This window comes from Aquarana catesbeiana, linkage group LG01, assembly GCF_042186555.1.
Source record: "Aquarana catesbeiana isolate 2022-GZ linkage group LG01, ASM4218655v1, whole genome shotgun sequence".
Taxonomy (NCBI): domain Eukaryota; kingdom Metazoa; phylum Chordata; class Amphibia; order Anura; family Ranidae; genus Aquarana; species Aquarana catesbeiana.
In genome coordinates this window covers 825,245,248-825,259,303 of record NC_133324.1, presented here as the reverse complement: position 1 = coordinate 825,259,303, position 14,056 = coordinate 825,245,248, and the positions used below count along the sequence as shown (strand labels likewise).

Genomic DNA, 14,056 nt, shown 5'->3' with positions numbered 1-14,056 from the left:
GGGGGTAGATACAGCTCACCGTACTGATGTCTTGTTTCATGTCATTTACTTCTTTTGATTCAAGTCCATGTATTTATAGCCCACTGGTCTCAAAGATGAAACAAAGACTTAGACCTTTAGTACGAATTAAACACAATCTTCGCTTCACCAAGCATCCAATATATTCATCTAGATAAATTGCCTTATAGCTATGTTTTCCAGTGTTTTCCAAGTGTCTGTAGGTCATGCAGACTATACAGTAACGTCCGCTCTGGCTTCCCAGCAGACGTTCGGGGCTTTCAGAGCAAAAGCTTGTGGAGACTAAGGTTTAGATAGAGGTAGTTAGTTGTATGGGTGGAAACATCCGTGTCCCCACCACGAAAGACATAATGACGTATTTTTTACGCGTTTCGCTTGTAACCAAGCTTCTTCAGAGCACGCGCAGTGGCTCAAAGCATGTTCTTAAATATTCATGACATCGATTAAAAAATTTACGAACGTCTTAGACATCTCTGTAGCGCTGCAACCAATTAACCCGTCATTCACAAAAAATAAAATTAAAGGAATACTGCGCTGTGAATCTGCAACCTAGCAGCCATCACAGCTTGTAGACAAAAAGCAAAAACTGTGAATAAATAAGAGCAGCGCTAAGGTTGCAAAAAAGCAAATTTGCATAAATTATATAAATGTGACTTAAACATAAATATATCAAATAAACAGAGATTCATACGTGGTGAAATGTGAATCAACCAAAGAAAAAGTGAAATTTCTGAAAAAATACAGGTAGTGCCCAAGTGCCCGAATGGTCAGTCCGCCCCTGGGTGGAAGGTCAGTAAGCCAATTTTGCTTTTTTTGGTCTTTGGTATTCAGAATAGACTAAACTGTCCTTCAAATTTGTTTCTCTTCTAGCTGTCAATAATGGTCGGTCACCTACGATGTTACCCAGGATTGGGGCCTCAGCTAAAATATGCCAGTGGTGACTCAGAATATTTTTTATCTGTTCCCACTGTGCCCCATACTTGGTAATTATCCTGATTGGGGCTTTAGACACCTCTCGGTCTCTCCCAAAACTGTCGGACAGAAGATCCTTTCTGTTCTTCTGGAGGGCTTTTCTCTTGGCCTTTCTAATACAGGCATGTGAATAGCCTCTATAACGAAATCGCCCATAGAGGTCATGGGCCTCATTTTGAAAATCACCCCCGTCTGAACAGTTCCTCCTAATTCCTCCTAAGAAGCTAACAATAGGGTATTCGCCGCAGTCTTCTTTCTGAATGTCTTCGTTAGAAGTCTACCTTCTTTCACATAGATGGTAAGATCCAAGAAGGGATGAACTTCAGGATCAAAGGAGAATGTGAGCCGGATATTCCTATTATTGTTCAATTCCTCAAGAAAAAAAAGTCAAGTCCTGGGGTGTCCCCCCCTATTGTTAGCGTCTAGCCATCATCCTAGATCGCTCATACAGGGGATCCCAGTCGAACAGTTCCTCCGCCTGTATTAGAAAGGCCAAGAGAAAAGCCCTCCAGAAGAACAGAAGGGATCTTCTGTCCGACAGTTTGGGGAGAGACTGAGAGGTGTCTAAACAAGCCCCAATCAGAATAATTACCAAGTATGGGGCACAGTGGGAACAGATAAAAAATATTCTCAGTCAGCACTGGCATATTTTAGCTGAGGCCCCAATCCTGGGTAACATCGTAGGTGACCGACCATTATTGACAGCTAGAAGAGCCACAAATTTGAAGGACAGCTTAGTCCATTCTGAATACCAAAGACCAAAAAAGCAAAATTGGCTTATTGACCTTCCACCCCTAAAGGGTATGTTTCCTTGTGGAAGATGTAATATCTGCAAGTATGTGGATAAAACAGATTCTTTCACCAACTCTGATGGTAGCAAACAGTATAAAATTAATAACTTTGTTAATTGTTCCACAGATCGTGTTATCTACATGTTAACTTGCCCATGCGGAATGAACTATGTGGGCAAGACTAAAAGACAGCTTAAAATAAGGGTTGGTGAACATGTCCAAAGTATACTTAAAGTGTAAGTAAACCCCCCTATTGTTTTCAGCCAAGGAAGCTGCCATCTTTGCCTCTGTTTAATCTACAACTGCCATGATGCTGCACATGTGATCAGTTATGACACCAGCCATTGGATGGTTTGACAGTTTGGTTGAGAGCACAACCAATGGGAGTGTTACATTGCTGGCACGTGCCGGAAATGAAACTTTTTTTGAAACTGGTAAATGGATGCGTTTACTTCCGCTTTAAGAAGGATGATGAGCGTCCCCTCTCTCTGCACTTTCTGAATGTTCATGGAGGTGAACCAAAGGGTCTCAAATGTAAGGGAATTTACAGGCTTAACTTACCCCCCAGAAGAGGGGATTTTGATAGGATACGGTACCAAAAGGAGAAGATGTGGATCTTCAATTTAAATAGTATGCAACCTCTGGGGTTGAACAACGAGTGTAATTTATCAGTATTTTTGGAACAACGAAGACGGTTTCAATGTAGTATTTAGTCGTTTGTTCATAACTAATTGTCTGTAACAATCTATAGGTCATTCGGTGTTGGCTCTCTACGTTTGTATCGGAGATTGTGTTCTTATTATTTTACTGTTTGGTGCTGGCAGTGAGGGATTGTGCCTTGTAAATACTGTGTCTGTACACTGTGTGTGAATGACGGGTTAATTGGTTGCAGTGCTACAGAGGTGTCTAAGACGTTCGTAAATTATTTAATCAATATCATGAATATTTAAGGACATGCTTTGAGCCACTGCGCATGTTCTGAAGAAGCTTGGTTACAATCGAAACGCGTAAGCAATACGTCATCACGTCTTTCATGGTGGGGACACGGATGTTTCCACCAATACAACTACCTCTATCCAAACCTGAGGCTCCACAAGCTTATGCTCCGAATGCCCAGAACATCTGCTGGGAAGCCAGAGCGGACGTTACTGCATAGTCTGCATGACCTACAGACGCTTGGAAAACATTGCTATAAGGCAATTGATCTAGATGAATATATTGGATGCTTGGTGAAGCAAAGATTGTGTTTAATTCGTACTAAAGATCTAAGTCTTTGTTTCATCTTTGAGACCAGTGGGCTATAAATACATGGACTTGAATCAAAAGTAGTAAATGACATGAAACAAGACATCAATACGGTGAGCTGTATCTACCCCCATGCAAATGAAGGGGACGGATACTCAGATCTAAAACCATTTAAATACCTTGAAATCTGTCACCCCTATATGTAATCAGTCCGTGACCATGCACCCACCTTTTTAATTAATCTTCACAAGTATCCATGCAGACCTTCGATGCAGTGAATTCCATCTTGTTGTCTTTTCCTTCGAGGTGAAGTCTGACAATATCACTTTATGCATATGCACCTTACTTAATCAGAGCAATGAAATGAAATTCAGCTAAATCTCATATATTTTCTTATCTTGAAGAAATTTCTATTTTTCATATACCTTTTTTGAATTGTTTTTTCTTTGATTATACAAATTTTTGAGACTGTATATGAGTAGAATCTAGTTAGGGGTGGATGAGAGTGTGTATGATTGGCTGTGGTGGCCACCTGTGTCATATTAAGACATTCGTCTTAATTTTAATTAAATGTGTTGGAGGTGGGTGTATTTATATTTTTCTAAATTTATATTGTGGTTAACCAATAAAGATATTTAGTTTAACACCGTTTTTTCCTCCTTGAAGAGTACCTTTGGGAATCCTTCCCCGTTTTTTCTTATATGCATATGTATTCAGAGAATTACCACCCCGGGGTATCTAATTGACAGTTTTTGATACCTTCGGTTGACGGTATAAACAGATTATTATATTGGGTAGGCATCTTTCTAAGCCATTTAACTTCCCTCTCAATCCGGACTAAATTGGATAAGCCTTGGTGTGTCTCCCCCCCCCCCCCCCTTCTTTAACAGATATTTAATAGGCAAACATGGCTGTCTCATGGATCTCCCAGAATTGATATCACCACTCACCACTCAGCAGGGGCGGATCCACTATGGTGTGCTTAGAAACGGTTATAAGCTTACTGAGCAGATGTACAGTCATTTCCTGTGTGGAAATGGAGGTAAAACCCTTCAAGAAAAGCTGCTGCAAACCAGGGAAATTATTCCACTTCAGTTTGTTCTGCACCGTCTCAATCTTTTCCCGGCTTTCAGACTTATCCAGTGGCAGGTGAGTGAATAGCTTGTTGAGTAGCTTAAGAGCAAGTAAATACTCATACTCATAGTCTGACTCCAGCAAGGATGCTGCTATCCAGAAAATAGTAGCCATGAGATTGGTGGGATCAGTAGCAGGCTGAAGATCATGAATCCCTCCCTCTCGCAGGGAGGAAAGGCTTCTAGTCCTTGCTAAACTTCCCCCATGGTTTATCCTGCCATCCATTATATCCAGTGTGTTACTCCGCCGCCGGTCCAGTCGGCGGTCAACCATTAAACTTAGCCTCAAAGAGTTGCTTCTAGCATTGTTACAGTATGCCATGAAGTTGCCGCTACTAAGAGGACTTGTGCTTAGATTCAGCTGCCCGGTGCTCTTTCTGTTTGCAGCATTCTTATTGCCCATCATTGGCTCTTGGTATGAGGTGCTACAGAACAAAAAGGCAAAAACAATTATTAGAAGGACCTATCACACACATCATCTTAAGTAAAAACATCTAAAAAAAAAAATGTATATATATATATATATATAAAAAAAAAAAAAAAAAAGACGACTGCGTTTAAATGACATAGCATACAGAAGAAACTAACCTAATATTAATCACATTTCAACTGGCCCTATATTTTCTGAATAATCTGATTTTATTATGGGTTTTCCAGTGTAACATGTTGGAATTTGACAGTAAACATTTTTTGTAAAGAATTCACATTCAGGCATCGGTTAAAGTGATGGTAAAGCTTTGGATTTTTTTTTTCCATTAAAATAATAAACATGTTATACTTACCTGGTCTGTGAAGTGTTTTGGAAAGAGCAGCTCGATCCTCCTTCTCCCGGGGGTCCCCCACCGTTGCGCCTGGCCCCTTCTTCCTGCCGAGTGCCCCCCAGAGCAAGCAGCTTGCTCTGGGGGCACCCATGTGGGCTCACTCCCAAGCTGCTGCTCTGCGTGTCCATTCACACACAGAGCTGTGGCCCAGCCCCGCCCCTCTCTCTCCTCATTGGCTCAATGGATGTGATTGACAGCAGAGTGAGCCAATGGCTCCCGCTGCTGTCTCAACCAATGAGGAGGGAGAGTCCCCTGAGAGCTGAGGCTCTCGTGCACAGGGCTGGAGGAAGATCAGGCTCAGGTAAGTATTAGTGGGGACTGGTTGCTGCACAGAGAAGTGTTTTTGCCTTCATGCATAGATGGCATGAAGGTAAAAAAAAAAACCTTGAGCTTTTAGAACCACCTTAAAGGCCGAGTAGTTTGTCACAGCTGTGAATTTAAAATATAACATCTAGGATGAATTTTTGTTTCAAAGTAGATTTTGTCCGGGTAAGATTCAGATCTTTCTTGTTACATAGTTAGAAGAGGACATATAGTGTTGGGTGGTAGTAATGGGTTGAGAGAAACAGGCCCTAGAAATTAAATATCAGAAAAACCAACAGTGTGAAAGAAGCAAGAAACATACTCCAAGAGGCATATGTGAAAGATTGGAAGCTTTGCATTGCTGCCACCTCCCTTCCCACATGTGGCAGCTCAGCAGGCCCAAACCAGGTATAAATATCAGGTTCTAATTATGCCAACTTAGGGCCAGTTCACATCTATGCAGTACATAGTTTGGGTGTGTTGCGTTTTAGGTGTGTTTTCAGCAGGTTACCCCTGAACTCTATAGAACATGCGTTTTGATGAATGCGCAGCCACATATTAAAAAACCCACAGGTTTTGATGTCAGGCGTGGGACATTTTCTACCCCCCCCCCAACCCAGCCCCCTTAAAGTCTAAAGAACAGTAAACTGGCCCTTTGAAAATTTTGGCAAACCCCTGCATTCAAGACTCATGGGGCATGCTAGATGATAACAAAGAACACCCCTCTGTTAAAGGTTTATACACCAAACAGCTGTTGGGTATTGCCATGTTTTACAAGGAAGGTCTTTTGTTTGTCTGTAAGGGCTCATATAGACATGCAAAGAAATTTTAGCACCCATTAATGCACCTAATGCATTAACAGTATATTTTTAGAGCATTTTTTGTGTGTTTGCATCTAATTTAAAAACGCTTGCCAGATGCCCCCTCTGTGTTGTTTTTTTATTGCATGGATTTTTGTATTATCTCAGCTAGTAACGCTTTCTAAATGCATCTCAAGCGCGCCACTGTGCCACATACTAGAAGTAACAATGATCCCATTGCCATGCTGCCTGTAATCTGGTAGGAATTTACTGTGGAGAGGCCCAGAAGGAACATTCACCTTCTCGGCTTTCCTCCTGCAAGGATGGAAATTCTATCTAAAGATCCTGGCTGATAAGAAATGGAGGGGAAATGAGCAACACCACCCAATCTAGAAAGTAAAAAGAAAATCAAAAGATCAGAGGCTGGCTCCTACAAAGAAACAGAAAACACTGACGGCATTAGGCATGGGGATGAGTTTTTGTTATTAAATCTACCTAAAGCCATTTGTTTTCCTTTGTTTTGGATGGAGTAAGAATGGATAAGAACCTCAGTTAGATTTTTATTGCTGTCTGTATCCCCACCGGACAGATTCAATCTTTGAAGTGATGATCAGAGTCACTGGGACTTAGAGTGAGGGAAAAATCAAAAATTTTGATTTGTCACAGGAAAAGGAATAGAAGGGAACTATTCTAATGAAGGCAGGAATAAAAGATAATAGAATCTCACAAAATAAGATTGAACCCTTATGCCGCGTACACACGAGCGGACTTTACGGCAGACTTTGCCCGGCGGACTTTTCGACCGACTTTATGAATTCGTACGTGATGACGAACGACCGGACTAAAACAAGGAAGTTCATAGCCAGTAGCTGCCCTAGCGTGGCTTTTTGTCCGTCAAACTAGCATACAGAAGAGCGGACTTTTCGACCGGACTCGAGTTCGACGGATAGATTTAAAACATGTTTCAAATCTAAGTCCGTCCAACTTTTGAGAAAACAAAGTCCGCTGGAGCCCACACACGATCGAATTGTCCGACGAAATCCCGTCCGCCGGGCAAAGTCTGCCGTAAAGTCCGCTCGTGTGTACGCGGCATTAGAGTGGGAACAAACAAACTTACTGAGCAAGTGCAGTCAGGAGGTCGTAATGCTTCATGGTTTCTGACAGTGTGTCAATAGCTGACTCTAGTGTTAGAAGAAGTTCAATGACAAAACCCTAGAAAAGATGCAAAAAAAAATAAATCAATATTTCACTTATGCAACTCATCCTCGTAATCACTGTTAAACTAAAGTGAGATTTAAAGTGGCAAACAGCTTGTACACGTACAATAAAGAGTTAAAAAAATGGAAGAAAAGCAAACAGTATCATTGACTTTAGTGACAAAAAACCCCATCATGCACAAATAAAAATCAGAGGTGAAGAAAATCTAAAGTTCCCCCATGTGTAATTCAAAGTAATAAAGGTAGAAAGATCTACAACCAAGACATGTACTGTCCAGTGTCATATCATCAAACTGATCAGAACATGTACCGCTGGGAGGTCAAAGAATCATATTCAATAACCTTCCAGTAGTGTATCATACAAATAAATATCCATCATAAATTGTAATATTACCTGTGCTTCTTCCCCAGCATCTCCCACTGTCTCTACCAGCCTGGAAAGAACATCTGATAGGGTCTGTGCAGAGAGAGGCTGCTTGAGAGCCCGGAAGATCTGAAACGACCTTCCAGCATAATGGCGGGATGAGCAGGAGAGAGCCGTCTGCAGTGCAACCTCGCTGAGATGGTGCTCGAGCTGGAACCCTACAAAGACAGGATGAAATAATTACCACTGTATAAAACAGAGACCTATGTGTTTGTGACATTCCGCCATATAACAACTCAGATGCACATAAAGAAGGTTTTTTACCCAGGTTATGCAGAGGTGCCATATCTGCCTATTGTAGACTGTATCTGTATCAGAACAAGCCTTTAAAAGCATTGGAGAAATCAGATGGACTTCCTTAACCAGAAACTGTAGTACATAACTAGCAGACCAGCAACACTCCTGATAGAATCACCTCTTTATACAGAAGTAGTGCTTGTTTTTTTCTTGTCCTGAACTTGCCAACAATGGCAATATAAGTTTGTGGCAATGACAATATAAGTTTTATATGCCCGTATATGAGATGGCTGTATTTTCAATAACAGTTGTTAAGAAAGTCTGGCTGGTAAACAGAAACAAAAGTCATTGCTTTGCCTCTGCTTCTCTATCCAGGCCTACTGTCAATAAGCTAAATCCAGTGGGCAAGGAGTAAAACGCACTGACTGATTGAACAGAACAAGGCTGAGTTCTACTGGAAAGGATAATAAAAGCAAATTTGTTTTTCTTACTAGAACCAGCCTTTCCCAATTGAATACAAAAGTTTTATGTTCAAAATCCATTGAAATGTTTATATAACACAGTGTATAGACCTATAAAAGAGTTAATTACTTGTAACTACAATAGTCAACTGCTTGTTCTGTCAATGCTATAGATTAATGGATTCCAAATTAAGGCCCGCGGGCCGAACATGGCCCTTTTTTCCCTTATCCAGCCCTCGGAGAACTATTCCTTCCACTGATATGGGGCACTATTCCTCCCACTAACACCAGAGATAGAGGGCAAATTAGTTCCCTGCCAGCAATGATGGGGCACTATTCCTCCTGTTGACACCAACAATGGGGTAATATTCCTTCCACTGACACAAGAGATGGGGAACTAATTCTACCACTGATACCAACGATGGGGCACTATTCCTCCCACTGACACCAACAATGGGGTAATATTCTTTCCACTGACACCAGTGATGGGGCACTATTCCTCCTGCTGACACCAACAATGGTGTAATATTCCTTCCACTGACACCAAACATGGGGCACCATTTCTCCCACTGGCATCAATGATGGGGTAATATTCTTCCAATTGACATCAATGATGGGGCACTCTTCCTCCCATTGACACAAACAAAGGGGAAATGTTCCTTCCACTGACACCAGATATAGGTAACTAATTTTCCCACTGATGCCAATGATGGGGCATTATTCCTGCCACTGACACCAACGATGGAGCAGTTCTTCTTTCACTGACACCAATGATAGGGCATTATTCCTCCCACTGAAACCAATGTTGTCATTTTTTTTTACTCCCACTGAACATCAAGCTTATGGCATTGTTTACTCCCACCGATGCCAAGGCATTTTCTACTCCCACTGGCCACGGTCCAGCCCTCCTAACGTTTGAAGGGCAGTAAACTGGCCCTTTGTTTCAAAAGTTTTGAGACTCCTGCTATAGATGAACTGTAAATTACATCTTGATGCGAGTACATCCTACCCAGCCTTAATCATGGACTTTGGATAAAACTAAGCACATGGCTACAACCAGTGCAAAACTGAAACATTTGGAATAGTTTATCGAGCACCATCTATAGTATTTATGAGCAGAATAAATATGTCCCTTAAGCTGGCACAGATGGGTAAAATTTTGAACAAAAATTATTGGGGAAAGAAGGCTCTAAGAAAAAACAAGTTAATTTGCTTTTCTAATCATTAGTGAGGTCAAATCACCATTTGTTTTCAACCACACTGACGAGAAAATTAGAAAGAGCTGGATAGAAAGTTTTTCCTGAAAAAACACATTTTATAATAATGTCATTTTCATTCAGGAAAGCCCATGCTTTACAAAATCAAATGTTAAAAGAAAACTAACTGTTTTAAACAACAAACAAAAGTTTGTTGTAAGACTTTTTGTAAGGTTCTTCTTAAATTTTTTCATTCGAAATTCTATCTATGGCCAGCTTTTTCTTACCTTCACGCATAGAATGCATAAAAAACCTTCTCTGTGCAGCAGTCCCCCCAGACCACCCCCCCCCCCCAATACTTACTCGAGCCCAATCTCGATCTAGCGATGTGCACGAGAGCCTCAGCTCTTCAGGGACACTCCCTCCTCATTGGCTGAGACAGCACCGTGAGTCACTGGCTCCCACTGCTGTCAATCATGGCCAGTGAGCTAATAAGGAGAGAGAGGGGGCAGGGCCGAACGTGGCTCTATGGCTTGGGAATGAGTCTATTTGGGTGCCCCCATTGCAAGCTGCTTGCTCTGGGGGCAGGAAGGAGGGGTCAGGAGCACCGGCGGGGGACCTGGAGGAGGATCTGGGCTGCTCTGTGAAAAAACATTACACAGAGCAGGTGAGTATTTTTTTAAAAAAAGAAAGCCTTTAGAATCACTTTAAGGCTGGGTTCACAATAGTGCGAATTGGATGCAGTTTTCTCCGCATCAAATTCGCATGACAGGAGGTTGTGCCCTGCTCTCTATGGAGTAGGTTCACATATCTTCAGGGCGGCTTGCACAGGAGTACTGTGCGTCTTTGGCTCCATTTCAGGGCCGAACTCAGGCAAAAAGTCATCCCTGAAACAGAAAACAGGGACGCGCTGGACTCCTGCTGCGAGCTGCGGCCATCTTAGGTGTGAACCCAGCCTTAGTGTTAGATAGAACTGACAACTAACTGCAGTTGTAAGGTGAGCAGGTGTAAGGAGTGTTTCAAGTCAACTTACTTGTTGTGTTTGGTACTAAATATTGCAAGGGAAAATGTCATATATTTGTCTTAAAACCTAAGAGTGTAAAGCAAACCTTAGCACAATTTACAATGTAAGCGCCAACAGAAAATAAATGCCGCCACCTCAAGAAGCCTGTACATGTACATGTTATCCACATCGTTTCAGGAGCCAGAAACTTAGGGCAATTGTAGAAAACTTAACCACGTATCTGATCAGTTTGAAACTCTACAATAGACTCACCTGATCTACAGTGCTTGAAAACAGAGACTACGTGTTTTAAAAATGCTGTAAGTTGCTCAGCACTTTTAATACTGGGATTTTTTGCAGAAACATCTTCATGATTCCACAAAGGCCCTCTTTTCCTAGAAGACAATGCACAAATGAGGTCAAAAGGAAAGGGTAACATTTACAGAGCATATTGTCAAGCATAGGAAAAAGCTAAAGACATACCTTGATGTAATGAACTCTATGAGGGTTTTCACCTTCTCATCTTGCTCTACAGTGAGATCCACCTCATTGAGGATAGTGGTCTGGAGGTGGGGAACAGTAGTGCTTGTATTTCCTAAGCTTATGCTTGAAGAGGTAGAACTTGAGCTGAGCCCTGAGTCCGTCATAGGGGAAGGCTGGTAATCTGGTATAAAATCATTAATACCTGCAGATAGGAAGCAAACATTTCAGCATATGTTTATGTAAATGCAGCTTGCTTGTAAGCATTTAAAATGTCCATCATTCAGGACTTTTTCCCCCTTAATACTGCTTAATCTTTTGGTGCACAGAGGTAATTGGAAGCTAAAGCCAAATTTAGCAGTGTCAGTATATGCTGGTTAACTGGATTATATCTCTATGACTATTTTGCATTTCTAAATATTTTTATTTTCCCATAATAAATTTTCGTTAACAAAAATAGAAAACCTTACAAAGTTTTCCACAGACATAAAAGCAAACCGATCGCAAGAACAAAGCAGTATGATAAGTAAGGATATCAAAGTTATTATGATCAAGCAATCTCAGAAACGTCCTTGGAGTCAAGACCCCGATGGGCCCAAGAATTCTAATTATTTTTAATGTATTTTTTTATGACAAATAAGTCTTCTATTTGGTACATTGTTTTCATACAAAACTTTTGTTTTGTTTTTATTACAGATTGACAAATGTTTACATTCATTTTATTTTTGAAATAGGCTAAGCCCTGGTTCACACCAGTGTGATTTGTCATGCGATTTGGCCGTTCAAAATCGCATGACAAATCTCACCCCATTGCCAGCAATGGAACTATTCAAATTGTTGCGACTCAAGTCGCAGAGACTTTTTAAAAAGGTTCCTGCATTACTTTTTTGTGATTTCATCGTGACTTGCATTGACTCCTGTTAAATGAAATCTCAAGCCGCAATAAAATCGGGAAGTCCAAATCGCACTGATCTGCGGCTTTGAAATCGCAATGCAGTAGTGGGATTTCAAAGCCACACTGGTTTGAGCCAGGGCTAAGGTTTATTTTTTGTGACTAAGCCTTTAGTCTGCATTGGATCATAATGTCATAGCTAACATATTGATCACAGGATCAGGAAACTCTGTCTCTCCTTAGGGGAAACCAGAGCTGTCAATGACGTACCTGTCTGACAGTTAGCAGCTGTAAACAGTGCCACCCATAAGTGTAAAATAGATGATGTAAATTACCTTTCCTAAGAACAGGGCATTGTAAAGGGGAAAGTTAAAGAATAAAGGAAAGGCATTCAACTAAGGAAGCTTTAAATGCGGGGGGGGGGGGGGGTTCGTGGGCTGCCGTTCCCGTCTGTACACAATAGCACAGCAGGGGAGATAGTTGGATTGTTAATATAGCGGCTCCTCCTGAGCGATCAGTTTTTTTTTTGTTCAGCCCTGCTGGGTTAAGTAAAAAAAACTAGGAAGCAGAAGAGGGTTGGCTTTAAGCATTTAAAAAAAAAAAAGAAAAAAAAAAAGAAAAAAACTTTTGCTGCCTATACCTCTGGATTTACTGATAATTTTGCCAAGCATGTTTAAAGTGCCCCCCCCCCCCCCCCCCAGCAAAAAATTTGAAGTCAGTAGCTACACATACTGTAGCTGCTGGCTTTTAATATTAGGACATTTGCCTGTCCTGAAATCCAACGATGTTGGCACCCCAGCCGATGTTTCCATCAGCTCTCTGGTGCTGCTGCCGCCATGCGCGGTAAGGGAAACCGGCAGTGAAGCCTTTCGGCTTCACAGGCGGTTCCCTACTGCGCATGCGTGAAGACAGCTGCGCTTTCTGAATGGCCCGGCGGCAGGGAAAGGAGGAGGGGGGCCGACCTTCCGTGTGATCTCGCTGTGGCGACATCTTTTGGAAGTGGGGGTGGGTACCTGTCAAAAACAGGTACTCCCCCCCCCCCCCCCCCCAAGTTTGGATGGAACTCCGCTTTAGGAAATGGTGAGCTCCACTTAGGGCTATTGTTATCATATGCTCAACATGAATTTATTCACTTTACAGCAAAACATTAAATAATATTTTTAGCAAATATAATAGAACTGGAAATTAAAGTAGAGGAGAAGGAAAATGCAAGCAGATAGCGCCAGCTTTGAAGAACACTACTAATCAGACAAGCTGATTCTAACGTCTCTGATCAGTTTTTCCCTCTAAATCTTTTGTGTGAAGATTTCAGCTGCTGTCTATAGACAGATCAAGGCAGGATCGCATCATGTTCATGGCTAGAGCTCTTTGCCTAAGGTGGGCAAATTTGTTCCAGGGACAGTTGCTAAAGAGCTGCACATTGTTCAATGGTAGAATTGCTATTTTCAGCAGTGACCACATGCAGAGGGAAAATTCCCCAATGTGGACATCTGTGCACTGATGACTGTTTTGATTTCCCTTCACTTTTTTTAAGACTGCCTGTCATGTCACTGGGGCAAGGCATTTACAGCATAATTGCATGGGTTGCAATCAAACTGCAAAACTGTTGTAGAAACTTTGCTGCACAAGTGACAGGCTGATCTGCGACTGACTGTGTTGCTAATTTACTTGATAAATGCCCAAGACCCCCAATGTATCTTTACCTGTGAAGGAGTACTCCAGATGTGCATTGCTTTTGACAGTTAGCACTCGTGGCTCATTACATTCTCTGTTCCTGAGGAGAATAGATGCCACACTCTGCACACTGCTGTTGGGTCCCAGCACGATTAACAAATGTAGCAGGAGGCGCTTACAATGCTCATACACCTCAGGATGGTAATGATCAAACCCTATAAACCATAAAACATACATTAAAACATTTTTCATAATATTTGTCATTAGATCTGCTGATCTTTCTTGAAAGCACATAAGTAACATGTGAGTAGAAGTGACCAGCATTACCAATGAAGATGGCGTGCAGCAAGAGATGAAGGTATCCCCCCCACTCTACTTTCACACTATGA

General features: G+C 41.7%; 1 protein-coding gene across 7 annotated transcripts in view; it reads right to left on the bottom strand.

The window, feature by feature from the left end:
- The window catches only part of FRYL (FRY like transcription coactivator), a 460,530-nt gene that overhangs the window by 56,549 nt on the left and 389,925 nt on the right, over positions 1-14,056 (bottom strand). For all 7 annotated transcript variants that reach the window (XM_073608470.1, XM_073608466.1, XM_073608467.1 and 4 more), the window contains 7 exons: positions 13,995-14,056; positions 13,697-13,882; positions 11,105-11,306; positions 10,895-11,016; positions 7,695-7,882; positions 7,201-7,295; positions 3,977-4,584 (listed from right to left, as the gene is read on the bottom strand). The exon at positions 13,995-14,056 is cut by the window's right edge and continues 42 nt beyond it. In XM_073608470.1, coding sequence (XP_073464571.1) covers positions 3,977-4,584; positions 7,201-7,295; positions 7,695-7,882; positions 10,895-11,016; positions 11,105-11,306; positions 13,697-13,882; positions 13,995-14,056 — 1,463 coding nt within the window. The remainder of the gene's footprint in view (positions 1-3,976; positions 4,585-7,200; positions 7,296-7,694; positions 7,883-10,894; positions 11,017-11,104; positions 11,307-13,696; positions 13,883-13,994) is intronic.